At 41.4% G+C, this 12,380-nt stretch overlaps 1 protein-coding gene across 1 annotated transcript in view; it reads right to left on the bottom strand.

The window, feature by feature from the left end:
• ESRP1 (epithelial splicing regulatory protein 1) overlaps window positions 1–12,380 on the bottom strand; it is a 31,490-nt gene that overhangs the window by 10,579 nt on the left and 8,531 nt on the right. The window contains exons 5-12 of the mRNA XM_009638345.2: window positions 9,223–9,321; window positions 9,067–9,121; window positions 7,097–7,207; window positions 6,875–7,007; window positions 6,749–6,791; window positions 4,990–5,283; window positions 3,197–3,423; window positions 945–1,143 (exon numbers count right to left, since the gene is read on the bottom strand). Coding sequence (XP_009636640.2) covers window positions 945–1,143; window positions 3,197–3,423; window positions 4,990–5,283; window positions 6,749–6,791; window positions 6,875–7,007; window positions 7,097–7,207; window positions 9,067–9,121; window positions 9,223–9,321 — 1,161 coding nt within the window. The remainder of the gene's footprint in view (window positions 1–944; window positions 1,144–3,196; window positions 3,424–4,989; window positions 5,284–6,748; window positions 6,792–6,874; window positions 7,008–7,096; window positions 7,208–9,066; window positions 9,122–9,222; window positions 9,322–12,380) is intronic.

Here is a 12,380-nt window from a genome sequence, read left to right as displayed (position 1 = left end):
GTCACTTGGAAAACTTATCTCCTAAGGATTAGCTGAAGGTCTGCTCACACTCAAAAGGAACCACACCCAAGAAGTTTGCTGCCATATTGGCAGGTCTGACTAGGATTTCGAGGACACGTCTTTAAAAAGCCAACAACAAGAACACATTTGCACAGAGATAGAGAGAAAGCTCTTACTTGACTACCTTGCCATTTATGATTTTGGAAGCAAAGTATTATTTTTCCCATAGGCTCAGATTTATATGGCATATATGCTTCATAAGTTAGCCCTTAAGCTCTTAAAGCATTTCCCCCAAACACTTGTCTGGAAGTCCATGTTCGTCTTAGTAGCTCTGATGAGCATAATTTTACATGAAATATGGTTTCTGTAATTCTCCGAGGCCAAACCTATGTGTATTTTGCTCCCACACAAGAAATCTCAATTCTGTACAAACAACAAAAAGAAAAGGAAGACTTCGGTCAGTAGGGGCTAAATAGGCAGAACACGTGTGGTTAATTCCCAGAAAGAGAGCATTACCAATTGTTTCATAAATTAAGTTTTGGAAGTGAAAGGGGAAGGGCTTTTATTTGACATGTTCACCATGATGAAAAATGTAAATACAAATCAGTTTAAATGAGAAATTGTTCTTTAAGCTCTAGGCAGGGCTTACAAATTACTTTTCAGAGTCATGGCTCACCCTGGCCAAGTTAAGTTTCAGGGAGGGGAGGGGAAGTTTGCCACTGGAAAGGCAAGAGTAATTTCAAAGTAGTTCTTCAGTCACAGTAATTCACAACCAGAGGGAAAAATAATGATTGCAAGCTGCTCATGATTGAAGATGAAAAGACCTTATTTTAATACCCCCATCTGACAGTCCTTTCCAAGAACCAGAATCAGAGTCAAGAAAGCAGCTCCAACACCTACCCGCACATAGCGTAGAGTATTGGCAAGACCCATGCAAAACTTACATGGTAACTTACATGGTGGCGGGGACAAGCCATTTCGATTTAAAGTGCCCCCCATTAATACAAAGTTCATCTCCTCAGCAGAACATTGAAAGACTTCAACATATCTATCCTTCATCGTCTTCTTATGACACTTCTGTGCAGCCAGAAAAGCTCGGTCTGCAGATTTCATCTGAATAAAAGCATCTCCCGATGGACGTCCCTACAAGCAAGGCAGACAAGAAGTAGTGTTTCTGGAGCTCCCATGAAGTAGCAGCATAGCAATATAATTTCTGTTGTTAAAAGCAGTCTCTTCAGCCATAAAACATGTTCATCTCCAAAGTCAAGTACAGTCAGTCATCCCTAGCACCCATGAGCATGTTTAAGCTCTCCTCCCTAAAGTTTCCCCCCTATTGCTGGGGTACCCTAGTCTGCTCACTGCATCACATGGGCATTCTTCCTACTTGTGCTAACTTGATCGTATTTATTTACCGGTTTCAATTAAGCTACATTTTAATTTGAGCCATGTTACTTCTATGTTTTAAAAAAAAAAAAAAAAAAAAAAAAAAAAAAGACACCTATGGGAGAGACTACAATTCAGGGGTACTTTGGCAAGAACAGGTCTCAAAGCACTTATTTAGTAAGAATGCAAGAATTAGAATATCTAATCCACATTTATTATCTGTGATTTTTAAAATTCAAGGATAAATAGTCAAGTGTCAGATATTAAAAGATTTTTTTAAAATTTGATTTAGTTAAGGCCAGTATGGACTGGGATGTTTTAGAAGGGTACTAGCCTAAAGGCTTGGTACAAGCTTGTGGAAAAACAGAAAATGTCATCCTTATATACAACTATAAATGAGTGGGATATGCAACCAGGAGGAGTCATTTTAGCCACGTGTAGCTGCTGACTTTACGTAACCAAAACTAGAGCTAGGGATCTGAATCCAGTTCTGACCTTAAGTTCTGGGCCAGTTCTTCTAGTTTTGGAGGGAAGAACAACTTTATCACCATCCTTTACACAGTTGTTCAGGATTAGAGGGTTGAAACCAGGAGTGGTGGGAATGGGGAGAACATGCCGAAAGATAAAGGTCTAGTAGTCAGGCAAAAGCAGTATCTGAGAGAGAAAAAAAAAGTCTGATAGCTTTGGGCAGGGGTGGCAAACAGCCCTCAGGACTATATACACACACCAATTTCTTCCTCTGGTTTCTTTTGTTACTGTAAACCATTACTTGTGCTTTAAATGTCTGCATCTTTTCTTAGCCTCTCCCAGCCCTGCACATTCCTTCCAGTTTTTCAGCCTTGGCTAGGTCAAGTCCTCACAGACACAGGAATCTCTTTCGATAGAGGGGTACTTGAATAACTATAGTCCCTTGTCTCCCTCCCCACGCACCCAAAACACAGAAGCCCTACTCTAGGACAAGGAAGTATTTGGCAGTTTCAGCTTCGACTTGGTGTCAACCAAAACAATTTTTGAAGAACCATTTTTCTACCACAATGATCAGTGTAATCAGTGCAACCACTCAGGGCATCTCCATAGAGTTAGAGGAGCTGCCATCTCCTCCCTCTAAAGTCACAAGACAAAGGTAAGACACAGATAAAGGTGATTGCAACAATGTGCAATCCTTTATCTAAAAAGTTTTGGTAGAAACTGCTTCCAGAAAACAATGACAAAGATGTGACTGTTTAGACATGTCAATGAGCTGTTAATCTTGGTGCTTAGCTGCAACTGTTTAAAGAAAGCAACGACCCCGTTCAGGAAACCCGAAACTTCAGCTGCTGACTTATGCCATAGGAAATCCTGTCTCTAAAAGGCCACAGTCACATTTTCCCTCAAATATACCTGAGGCACATTGTTCAGCAAGGCAGGGGTAAACCACTCCTTTGAGAGCTAACAGTGCCCACACTCTTGGTTTGAAGATATGCCTTGTCTGGTACAAGAGGAATTATGCATGCTGTTGTGCAGGACTCTTCAGTTGAAGCCTCCTACAGTGCAGGATCACAGCTGCTGCCCTGGGAGCACCAACCCCTCCGAGACTGTGGCTTAGATTTAGGTGCATGGGTCTCAGTAACAGAAACCACTCTACAGCAAAAGCAGCAGCAGGGTTCAAATATGCCAACCCATCTATTGTCAGTACACTTTTAGAGGAGAGCTGGAGGCTGATCAATGCCATTAATGTCAATCCCAAAGGTGCTTCCCCATTGATATCATCAGGACTGTGTTCACATATACAAGCAGTTGGCACAGACTGGCTAGAAACATGGCGCCTACCAACCTGGTGATTTAGTACCATGTGAACTCCATGGGTCCGAATATCTGTAGAAAACTCCCCCAAGAACTCCAGGATGTCCTCTATAGTAGCAGCATAGGGAAGACCACGCAAACGTATGCAGTCTCTGACGCTAGTGGGAGGCACAAATTGTTGAGGTAATACTGGAAGAATGGGAGGTGTTGGGAGAGGAATGAGAGGCGTGGAAGAGTACCTGTTCAGCACCTGTGCAAAACAGAAAAACAGAGGTTACAGAAAGCCTCCTTACACATTCTTCAACTCAGAGGAACTGAATGTAACACCAATGCCATCTGTTTTCACTCTGGGTGGTATTTTAAGAAACAAGTGAGGTAAATTCTGGGCTTAAACCAGAGCAGCAGTGCTTAGTATTCAGATGTTTTAAAGTAAATCTTTGGATCATTCTTCCTTGAAAAAAAAATAAAAAAATATGTTTTGGAGAATTTACTTGAGCTGTCATGCAACTCTCAGAAGATCTATTAGAACATGAAACCTGTATTTCTACAGTATTTTTATTGGGGAAATATCCTAAAGCATTCTACTATCTACAGAGTCATGGTTACACTTCTACCCAAAAAAATTCTCCTCTGCAAAACTTCAGGAGAGTCCAGGAAACAGAAGCATATTTTACTACCAAACAGCCCTGACTTGAGATGCAATAGTCCCTCAAGTAACATAGGTGGTGTTACTGAGTCACAGCATCTGTAAGAGTCATGTTTTGAGATTTCTTGTTACTAATTTTAACCATAAAAACCCTGTCTGGACAAGAGTTCACTGAATAGTCAATCACTACCCTTTAACTTTCTCTAACCAAGATTAAAGTTAATTTACATAGGCATCAGAAGGTTTTGCTAAACAAAGAAACTTATGAGAGCACTTGACAAAAATACAAATTACAAGAGCGAGTGTTGCAGTTATACCTTCTCATCATTAGTGTCACCCCTCAAGCAAGGAACTGAAATCTCTACATATTTGGGGGATCAGAGCTGTGTCATCACTTGGTTACAAAGACCTGGTTATTGGTTGGCCATAATTTGCATCATAGACAAGACCTTTTAGAATCATATTTAGACCCCAACTGAAGCTCTACAAATCTTTGGAGTCATACATACACAATCCCCTCAGCCCTGCTTCCTTCTTCTGACAGCATAACTGCAATTAATGGTGCATCAAGCCATGTTAATGCAAGAAGGGGCACTCTTCAAGCCCAGTTTCACGAAGTCCTACCACCATCTGCTAGGTAGCCAGTGCTGGCAGAAGATGGCTGGGACCTGCCCTTAAAGGCAATTCATAAGATTCTTCAAATACATTGCTCTGAAGGCAACTACATCCAAAGGCTCTGTTTTTCTGTGCCAGTGACTAAAGATAAGCCTTTTAGATAAGCCTTTTAGATCAAGATTTGTTGCTAATGCTCCTCCTGAATAGACCATCATTGGACTTAGATAAATTCAGTATCTGTAGTGAAAAAAAAGCACTAGAAAAGAAAGCACTAGACTCACATGAACTTTCTGCTGTAAGTGCTGTTTGCAAGGCAATTGGAAGCCAAAACCCCAGAGGTTTATATATATATGATTGAGAAAATCCCTATACTGTGAGATCCTACATTTAGAGGGAGCAAAGCCTCATGGAAATTCAGTCAAGAGTCAAATTCAGCAACAGTCAAGAATGAGAGAAAAGAAGTTTTCAAGTCACAGCCAAGCAGTATTTGCTTCCACTACTGTATGCCAATGGAGGAGTTTGGATTACAAGAAGCCAATGTTCATAAGCTTTATACCCACCTGCTGTTGCTGCGGTGCTCCTGAAGAGTTCAATGTACCTTTTCCCCAGCAAGTCCTTATGCTTTTTCAGTGCATTTTGTGCATATTCCTCACAAGCAAACAACACAAAGGCATCCCCAGTCGGCCTGCTATCAGGGTATGTGACAAACAGGACTCCCTCCTTTCCTCCTGTTACAGGGCAGTGCTGGCCAAAAAATGTCAGCACTTCTTCTGTTGTTACGTTGAAAGGAAGACCTCGCATTCTGACAATCACTTGGTTTTCTTTCGACAAGAACTGTGCAACCTCGTTGGAAGTGCCTTTAACAAAAAGAAGTATGGAAGAACTTAAGTACAGGCAGCTACATAAAATCATGAGCAAGTCTGGCACAGCTACCTCCTCCTCCTCCCCACAGACGGTTTTTGAACAGGTAGAACAACATTTGCCTCCAGAGTCAGGAAAAGTTGTCCCACTTTGATAAACTAGAAATATTGTATAGGACGTTTCCCATTAGAGTCTAACATTGTTACTCCATCATTTGAAAGAGATTCATCCTTATTCAAAGGGAAAATGGGAAGTACTTACAATGTTCAGAGCCTAAGGAAAGCACAGCCTGTGAATCTCTTGCATAAGCAGTATCTGTGCTACCATGCACCTCACCTTTCTAACTTATGAATACCTTCAGCATGCTCTGATGCCATGATATATAGTAACCAAGTACCCAGACCATTGTGCTGGGAGAGAAAGTTGGAAGGGCATGTTGAAAACAGCTCAGGAATTCCATCCTATCCTGATAAAACTGTCAAAGCCTGCCAATTCTACTTTTAGTATCTCTAGAAGACCACTGATGCTCATACTTACTACCCTAACCAAAGCTAGCTGCTAACCAACCTCACATCTTAATATGGTCCTTTCACTCACAGCTAGCTCGTTCTGCAAAGGGTTTTGGGGAAAAATGGTGCGTGTTTGGCACCACCAATGTCAGCGTGCAAGGTCTTCACTTTGAATGGTATAACTATTACCAAGCCTATCAATTAGCTACTTATTTGACAACTTAATAGCCTCTCCCACTCTAAAATCTCAACCTCAGACATCCAGTTAGTCATTTACAATCCCCAGACCAAATCTCTGGCAGGAACTAACAAGGACCTTAATGTAGTATTGTAGATACATAACAGCATATTGGATCTTAATCAAATTCTGTGTGCTTGCACTCACAGAAGGGATGAAAAGAGACCATGGAAGAGTCTGTAGAGAATGTTTTGCAGCCTTTCAATTCAAAGATGCAAGTTTTTCAATATTCCCTTTAAATAAGCATTTCCCCTAAACTCCCCCTTTAGTTTGAGGCAAAGACTTGATTTGAAGAAAATCCATTCCATAAATCCCTTGTTATTTACACTGTGATATCTATTTGCTTTTACGTGCACGTCTCCACAGCAACAGCAGTCATATGGTTTTGAAAAACTACTCTGGTTTTGTTTTTCAGCAATCCAGAACATTTAGGTCCCCTCAGTTAAGAAGATGACCTAAGCCACCTTGCCTGATCAAATCCTTATTTGACAGGCTGCTTGAAAATGGCAAGAATGTGGAAGAGAAAGATGGACAGATAAATCATGGAACGTCTTGGACTGCTGCTAGCAGAGTACATAGTAATCAACACACCAGCCAACTACTTGTTCAAAGAAAGAAAATGAAATGCCACATCCAACAGGAGCACTTTACAGCCAGAAGTCAGTTACAGATGCTGATGGAACAAACCCTCCCTTCTCATTCCCTAAAATTTACCTCCTGCAATTTTGAGGAAGTCTTCACCTGTTGCTTTGTATACCTAAGGAAAGAAGAGAGAACATATGATTGGCATGCTATTTGCACTCCTGTTGAGAAGAGGATTTCAAAGCCAGCATCACACACCTCAATGTATCGATTCCCCATGTGATGCTTGTGCCTTTGTAGTGCTAGATCTCTATGCTCTTCGCTTACAAACCTCACAAGAGCCTCCCCATTCCTTCTACCTTGCGCATTGAGACAGAGTGCAGCACCTCCCCTGCAGGATTTAAATCAAAAGAGGGATAAAACTCCATGATTGACACAGACAAAGTACCACAATGTAGAGGTAAATTCATAGCTACTAACTTAGCGATATTCAGGCCTTTGAAGAATCTTGCTATGTCCTGGTCAGATGACTGCCATGGCAATCCTCTTGCTCGGATAACAGCATTGTCATCCACGAGTTCCATCTTGCTGCTGCAGGCACAGAAAGAGGGAGTAATACAGAGATATCTGCCTGTAGTGTCTGCCACACATCACCCTCCCTGCTTGTCACCTGTGCTCCAGGGACAGGCTTCCGTCCCTGCTCTGTGTCTGCTGGATGGCACTGCCAGGGCAGTGAGGGCTAAGTGCCACCACCATCCAGAGCCACTGCTCATGTCTCTCCTCAGGGAAGATCTGCTCTGTTAAGCTGCTCCTTTCCCAGCTCCCCTTTCCTGCTTCACCACATTTGCTCCTTGAGCTCTCATCTCCGAGCATGTTTCCAATTTACTTCCCACTCCTGACATACCAATGGGTTGTGCTTCTCCATTTTATACCATTATCCATGGTATAAAATTAAGCTTGCTATTCTAAGCAGAGCAGTTAGATGTGACTGAAGTTAGTGCTTATTATTTGTACTGTGACAGCATGTAAGAGCCAGTCACAAGCCAAGACCAAATCTGTTCGGGGTCATACTCAGCACACAGAGGACTCCTGCCTAAAGAGTTTAGCCTTAACATTGTTTGTTCAGGCCATCACTGTGCTACTAGAGACTAATATAGCTACAGGCTACATTGGCTGCTTAGCATGGGAATAGCTCAGCCACAGAAAGCCAGGTTTAATTGGTCATTACCGCAGTCTCTTTTGTTCTCGTACATGTTAGAAGTGCCATGTACAACAAAAAACTTACAGCTACCCAAGGCTGCCTTACTGGCTATTGCAAGGACAGGTTTTTGCACAGAAGAGACTATGGGATTGATTAAGCAGATCAAGTGTTGTTCAGCAGCAGAGGACTCCCACGTACAAAAGGGCTGTGGTATGCCCTGTTGGAGGAGGATCATGTTTCTTGCTTACATTTTAATTTCTCAGGTGGCCTTTCTGTAAGTCTGTCCCAAGCCGCAAGCCCCCGCCTCCTAATTCTGTACTTTTCACTATCACAAATAAGATGGGAATCCTCCATCTCATCCCCGGATTTTGTTAGTGAAAAGGAAAAAGCTTAGAACAATGCTGAAACTTAACCCCTGAACTAATCTCACTGGATAGTTTCTGCCAATATTGTTATATTTTTTCTTGCTTCTTTTGGCTCAGAAGTGCAAGTATCATCTACCATTGTGACAGTTCCTTAATCTGGAAGAGGGAAGTAAGTATTCATGCAAGATGGGAATCTAAATAAGGTCAGTTTAACACCAGGCTCTTCTGATACTGCAGAAGGAGTATCCAGCAAACCACTGAGAAAAATCTGTATTTGCACAAATAAAAGCATGATTACATTTAAAAAAAACCCAACAAAACAGCCCTCAAAAGTAGATAAAGCTCTATGTTTAAAACATATTTGGGAAGAAGACAATCTTCATAGCTTAAGCAATTTACTGGTGGCACAGTATCTTTATGGAAACCTTTCTTCCCTATAAAAAAAAAAAATCATTATGTGTATTCAGTAACTGTGAAGCAAACTGCAGGAAGAGTGTAAGAGTTAGTACCCATAGGGTTACTTCTGCAAAAATGCTCACGTTCTTTGTTAATAGCACAGCACACTTCACACCCATTATAAGCATATATTAGAAGAACCCAAAACTACCAACAACTAACAGGCAACACTGAAGCCTAGCAAGAAAGCTAGCTTGCATCTGATCACTGACTCGTAGAATACCTGTTCCCCTTCCTACTTAAAGCACCTAATTTATTCCCACAGCAGTGGCAAGATAAATAAAAATAATGGTAACAGCTATTTGCAAATTAGGAATACCAAGAAGTACAGCTTACCTAAGCAGTATCTTGGAGGGGGTGGGGGGTGGGTGGAAAGGTGTGGGGGGCAGGGAGTGGAAACACAGCAAGAAGGAGGAGAAGGTACTTACCAAGGCCCACTTTCAAATTTGTAGTTCACTCTTTCTGGATCTGAAAATCTGTGATCTATGAAATACAGTATACATTATTTTCTTTTTCCTCAGCACACAAGAGGCAGGAAAAAACAAGCAAGCAACATAGAAAACGCATTCATCACAGTCACTTACTGTATGGTTCAGATATCAGTGTTAGAATAATATTCCCCATATCTTCAACTTGTGAGGCTCCATAGGGAAATGCTGGACTGTTCTTGTCAAGATTTAAATCTTAATGCTGGAGTTAAGTCAATCATCACCAGATAGATTCCTAATTGGCTTCCTGCTAAAGCAACAAGCTTTCAAGTTATCCTTGATGGTATGTCGCTTCTCAGGGGAAGATTTAATCCATTTTCCTGCTGGGATACATTAGCTGTTCTGCCTTGGCCTCTAACTACTGCCACCTGCGGGAGCGTGAGGTCACTCCAGAAAGTGTCTGGGGACACAAGACCCCGCAATAAGGACATATATATTTAATATACTCATGTGTTATGTATGTTTGACAGACAGACACACTTTTGCGTGCATAAGAGGCTGGAGTCCTGTTCTCTTTAATTAACAGCATCTTTAATCTCTATGGGAAGATTTGGGGAAGGAGGAGAAGCAAACCATCAAACAGCAGCTACAGAAATAAAAGGATATGCCACATGCTTTCTGAACACATAAATCCTAAAGTAAAATAAATATCTTACCACTTTGACAAAATTCACAAACGCACCTTGTCTAAACCTTGCCTATTAAAAGTTACAACATGAGTTTTTTGCTGTTACGCAGAAGCGTTTTGAGAATCTGGTAAGAACGTACCATTGTGGATTACCAAGAGACAAAACAGAGTCCCACAACCCATATCTTCAATCTGAAGGATTTCTGAAGATGATAGCAAGGATAAGCTCTCCTGCTAACAGAGAGCAGGAAATATTCTGCCCTGGAAAGACAGGCTGTAGAATGAACAGATTAAAAAAAAACGCGTTCATAAAGGGAGTCTGATTTAAGTTGCATATACTGTCTTTTTTCACACAATTTTAAACAGAGTTTACTATGGTATCTTTCCCACTCCGTCACATTTGCCCCTCTCTAACACCAAGCAACAGGACTGTAAGATTACTCGCAACTCTACTCCATCATTTATACAGCCAATTTTTAAAAAGGTCTTTCCTACCCACACCTGCTTCTTTGAGGAGTGTAGGGTTAAAGAAATCAAGTACAGAACAAGAAGCTAAATAGAAAGCAGTCTGGGAATAGGACTTGTTTTTCTGACTCCTTTTATCACTTTGCATCAAGACTTTAGAGCAAAAGTGAAAGAGTTTTCTTTAAGTCGACCTATGCTGGCATGGCAGTACAGGAATGCAAGACATTCAAAACAGTCAAATGCACCAATTATTTGCCCACATTGCCACAAAACTGCATTAGACACATTTCAAGCCCTCAAAAGAGCCTGCTTTTTGCTGTGCAAAGGTTGCTTCTCAGTTCAAGACAGTAAGGTTCCTCTTGAAAGAAAAAAAAGTTTCCTCCACCTAGAGCTGAGAGTATTTTTGAGCTGGCAGATACCTACATCTGGGGGATGTAAGGCAGGGAACAGAAGAACACTTTCTGTTAGGAACAGAGACCACACACCAGCTTTGTCCTATCACCTCATCAACAGGGGAGGCAGCAGAGTTCATTGTGAAATTAAGTCTTCCCTATTATTTGTGGGATGACTACAAGTCACTCCTATGAAACAGATTTTTTTTTTTTAATTGTTTTTGAAGTTTAACTGTTATCTTGTTGTGAGATGAAAAATAATTTCAACTGAATTAATGAACTCCTCTTCTGCAGCAAGGAAAGGAAAGCTGCTGTGCCAACACAATACACTTTGAGACTAATTTGATTTTGAGGCTTTGTTGGGTTTATGTCAGCATTGGAGTATGGAAGGTGCTTAATCTTACAAGAACATTTGAAGTTTAAATGAATTATCATAATTTTTAAAAAGAGAACTTAAACCAATGATCCTTCCCCTCCAACTGCTTGACTAAATACAGTTTGCTGGCCCTTGCCATTATCCTCCCTCCCTCCATTCCTTGGAGTAAAGCAGTGAGAATATCAAATGGTTTCTTAAAAACCAAGCTAAAAGTCCTGAACAAACCACATGCAATAACCCCAAAGCACAGTTTGAGAGACTATCAGTGTTTATGACAACAAGAAACTTCTTCATTGCAGTATCTCTCTTCCTAAGCTGTACACTCAAGCTCATCTCCTTCCCTGCCCCCTGGGGAAGGGGGGTTGAGAAGAAAACAAACAATCCACAGACAGACTCCCTTGCAGAGAGGGTGCTTAATCGGCATCACACAGATGTTTTTGCGCACCTCGTGTATCAGAGCAGAGGAGTGCTTCTCCTCCTTTTCCCGACACCATTCCCCCTGCAGCATCTAAGAATCCAAGAGCTCCGTGCTGCACTTGCGCAGAGACTATGCTGCCCACCCAGGGAAGCAGAAGCTACTGAAGACTCATGTATCAGAACCCTGGTCTTGCCTGACCATTTTAATGAAGATTTTGGAAATGTTATCTTTCCTCTGTCAAAGTCAGGAGAAATTGGGCAGGAGTTCCAATAGCTATGACTGCAGGGGGCATGCATACACATGTGCACACACGTGCACTTGGCTATTAGGCTGTGCTGTCAAAACTGAAGAGACACTTTAATATTTCCTTTTTGTAGAGCCAAAGATTCCTGCAAGTGATCAGCCGCCAGAGTCGGGAATGCAGCATTGTGAAGGAGCTGGGAATTTGAAGCAAGGCTGTCACACAAGGAAAAACAAACAACTCCCCCACCCCATGTTCATTTTCTTCAGAAAACATTTTCATTGAAAATATTGATCAACAGGAGATATAGTTCCTAAAAACACCCCAATGCTGACAGAAGTTGGTACCAGGTGTTCAGACACAGGGAGTCAGTTGTGCCAAGGAACTCTAGATTAATCTAAACACAGTGGGAGGGGAGGAAGAAAGTAATCAACATTAGTAGGAGTGAGAAATCGCTCACACCTTCGCCTCTGATTAGCTAGAAGCAGGCTTTTAGGCAAGGTTGGAGAAGAAAATTGATAGCTTTCTGCATGTGTAAAGGAATGTATTAATAACAACATTAACTGAGTGGAAAACTGAATTCTAATGAACAAGACTGACTACATACAGATGGACTCCTTTGAACAGAGGCACTGGAAATTATGGACACTTAGGAAAAAGCTGTTAATGGACCAGTTTTTATTAAACCCACCCCTTGTTCAGTGAAGGGGTAGGAAACCACATGTGTGTTTGTG

Source organism: Egretta garzetta, unplaced genomic scaffold (assembly GCF_000687185.1).
Source record: "Egretta garzetta isolate BGI_Z169 unplaced genomic scaffold, ASM68718v1 scaffold154, whole genome shotgun sequence".
In the NCBI taxonomy this organism is placed as follows: domain Eukaryota; kingdom Metazoa; phylum Chordata; class Aves; order Pelecaniformes; family Ardeidae; genus Egretta; species Egretta garzetta.
This window is presented reverse-complemented; position numbering and strand designations above follow the sequence as displayed.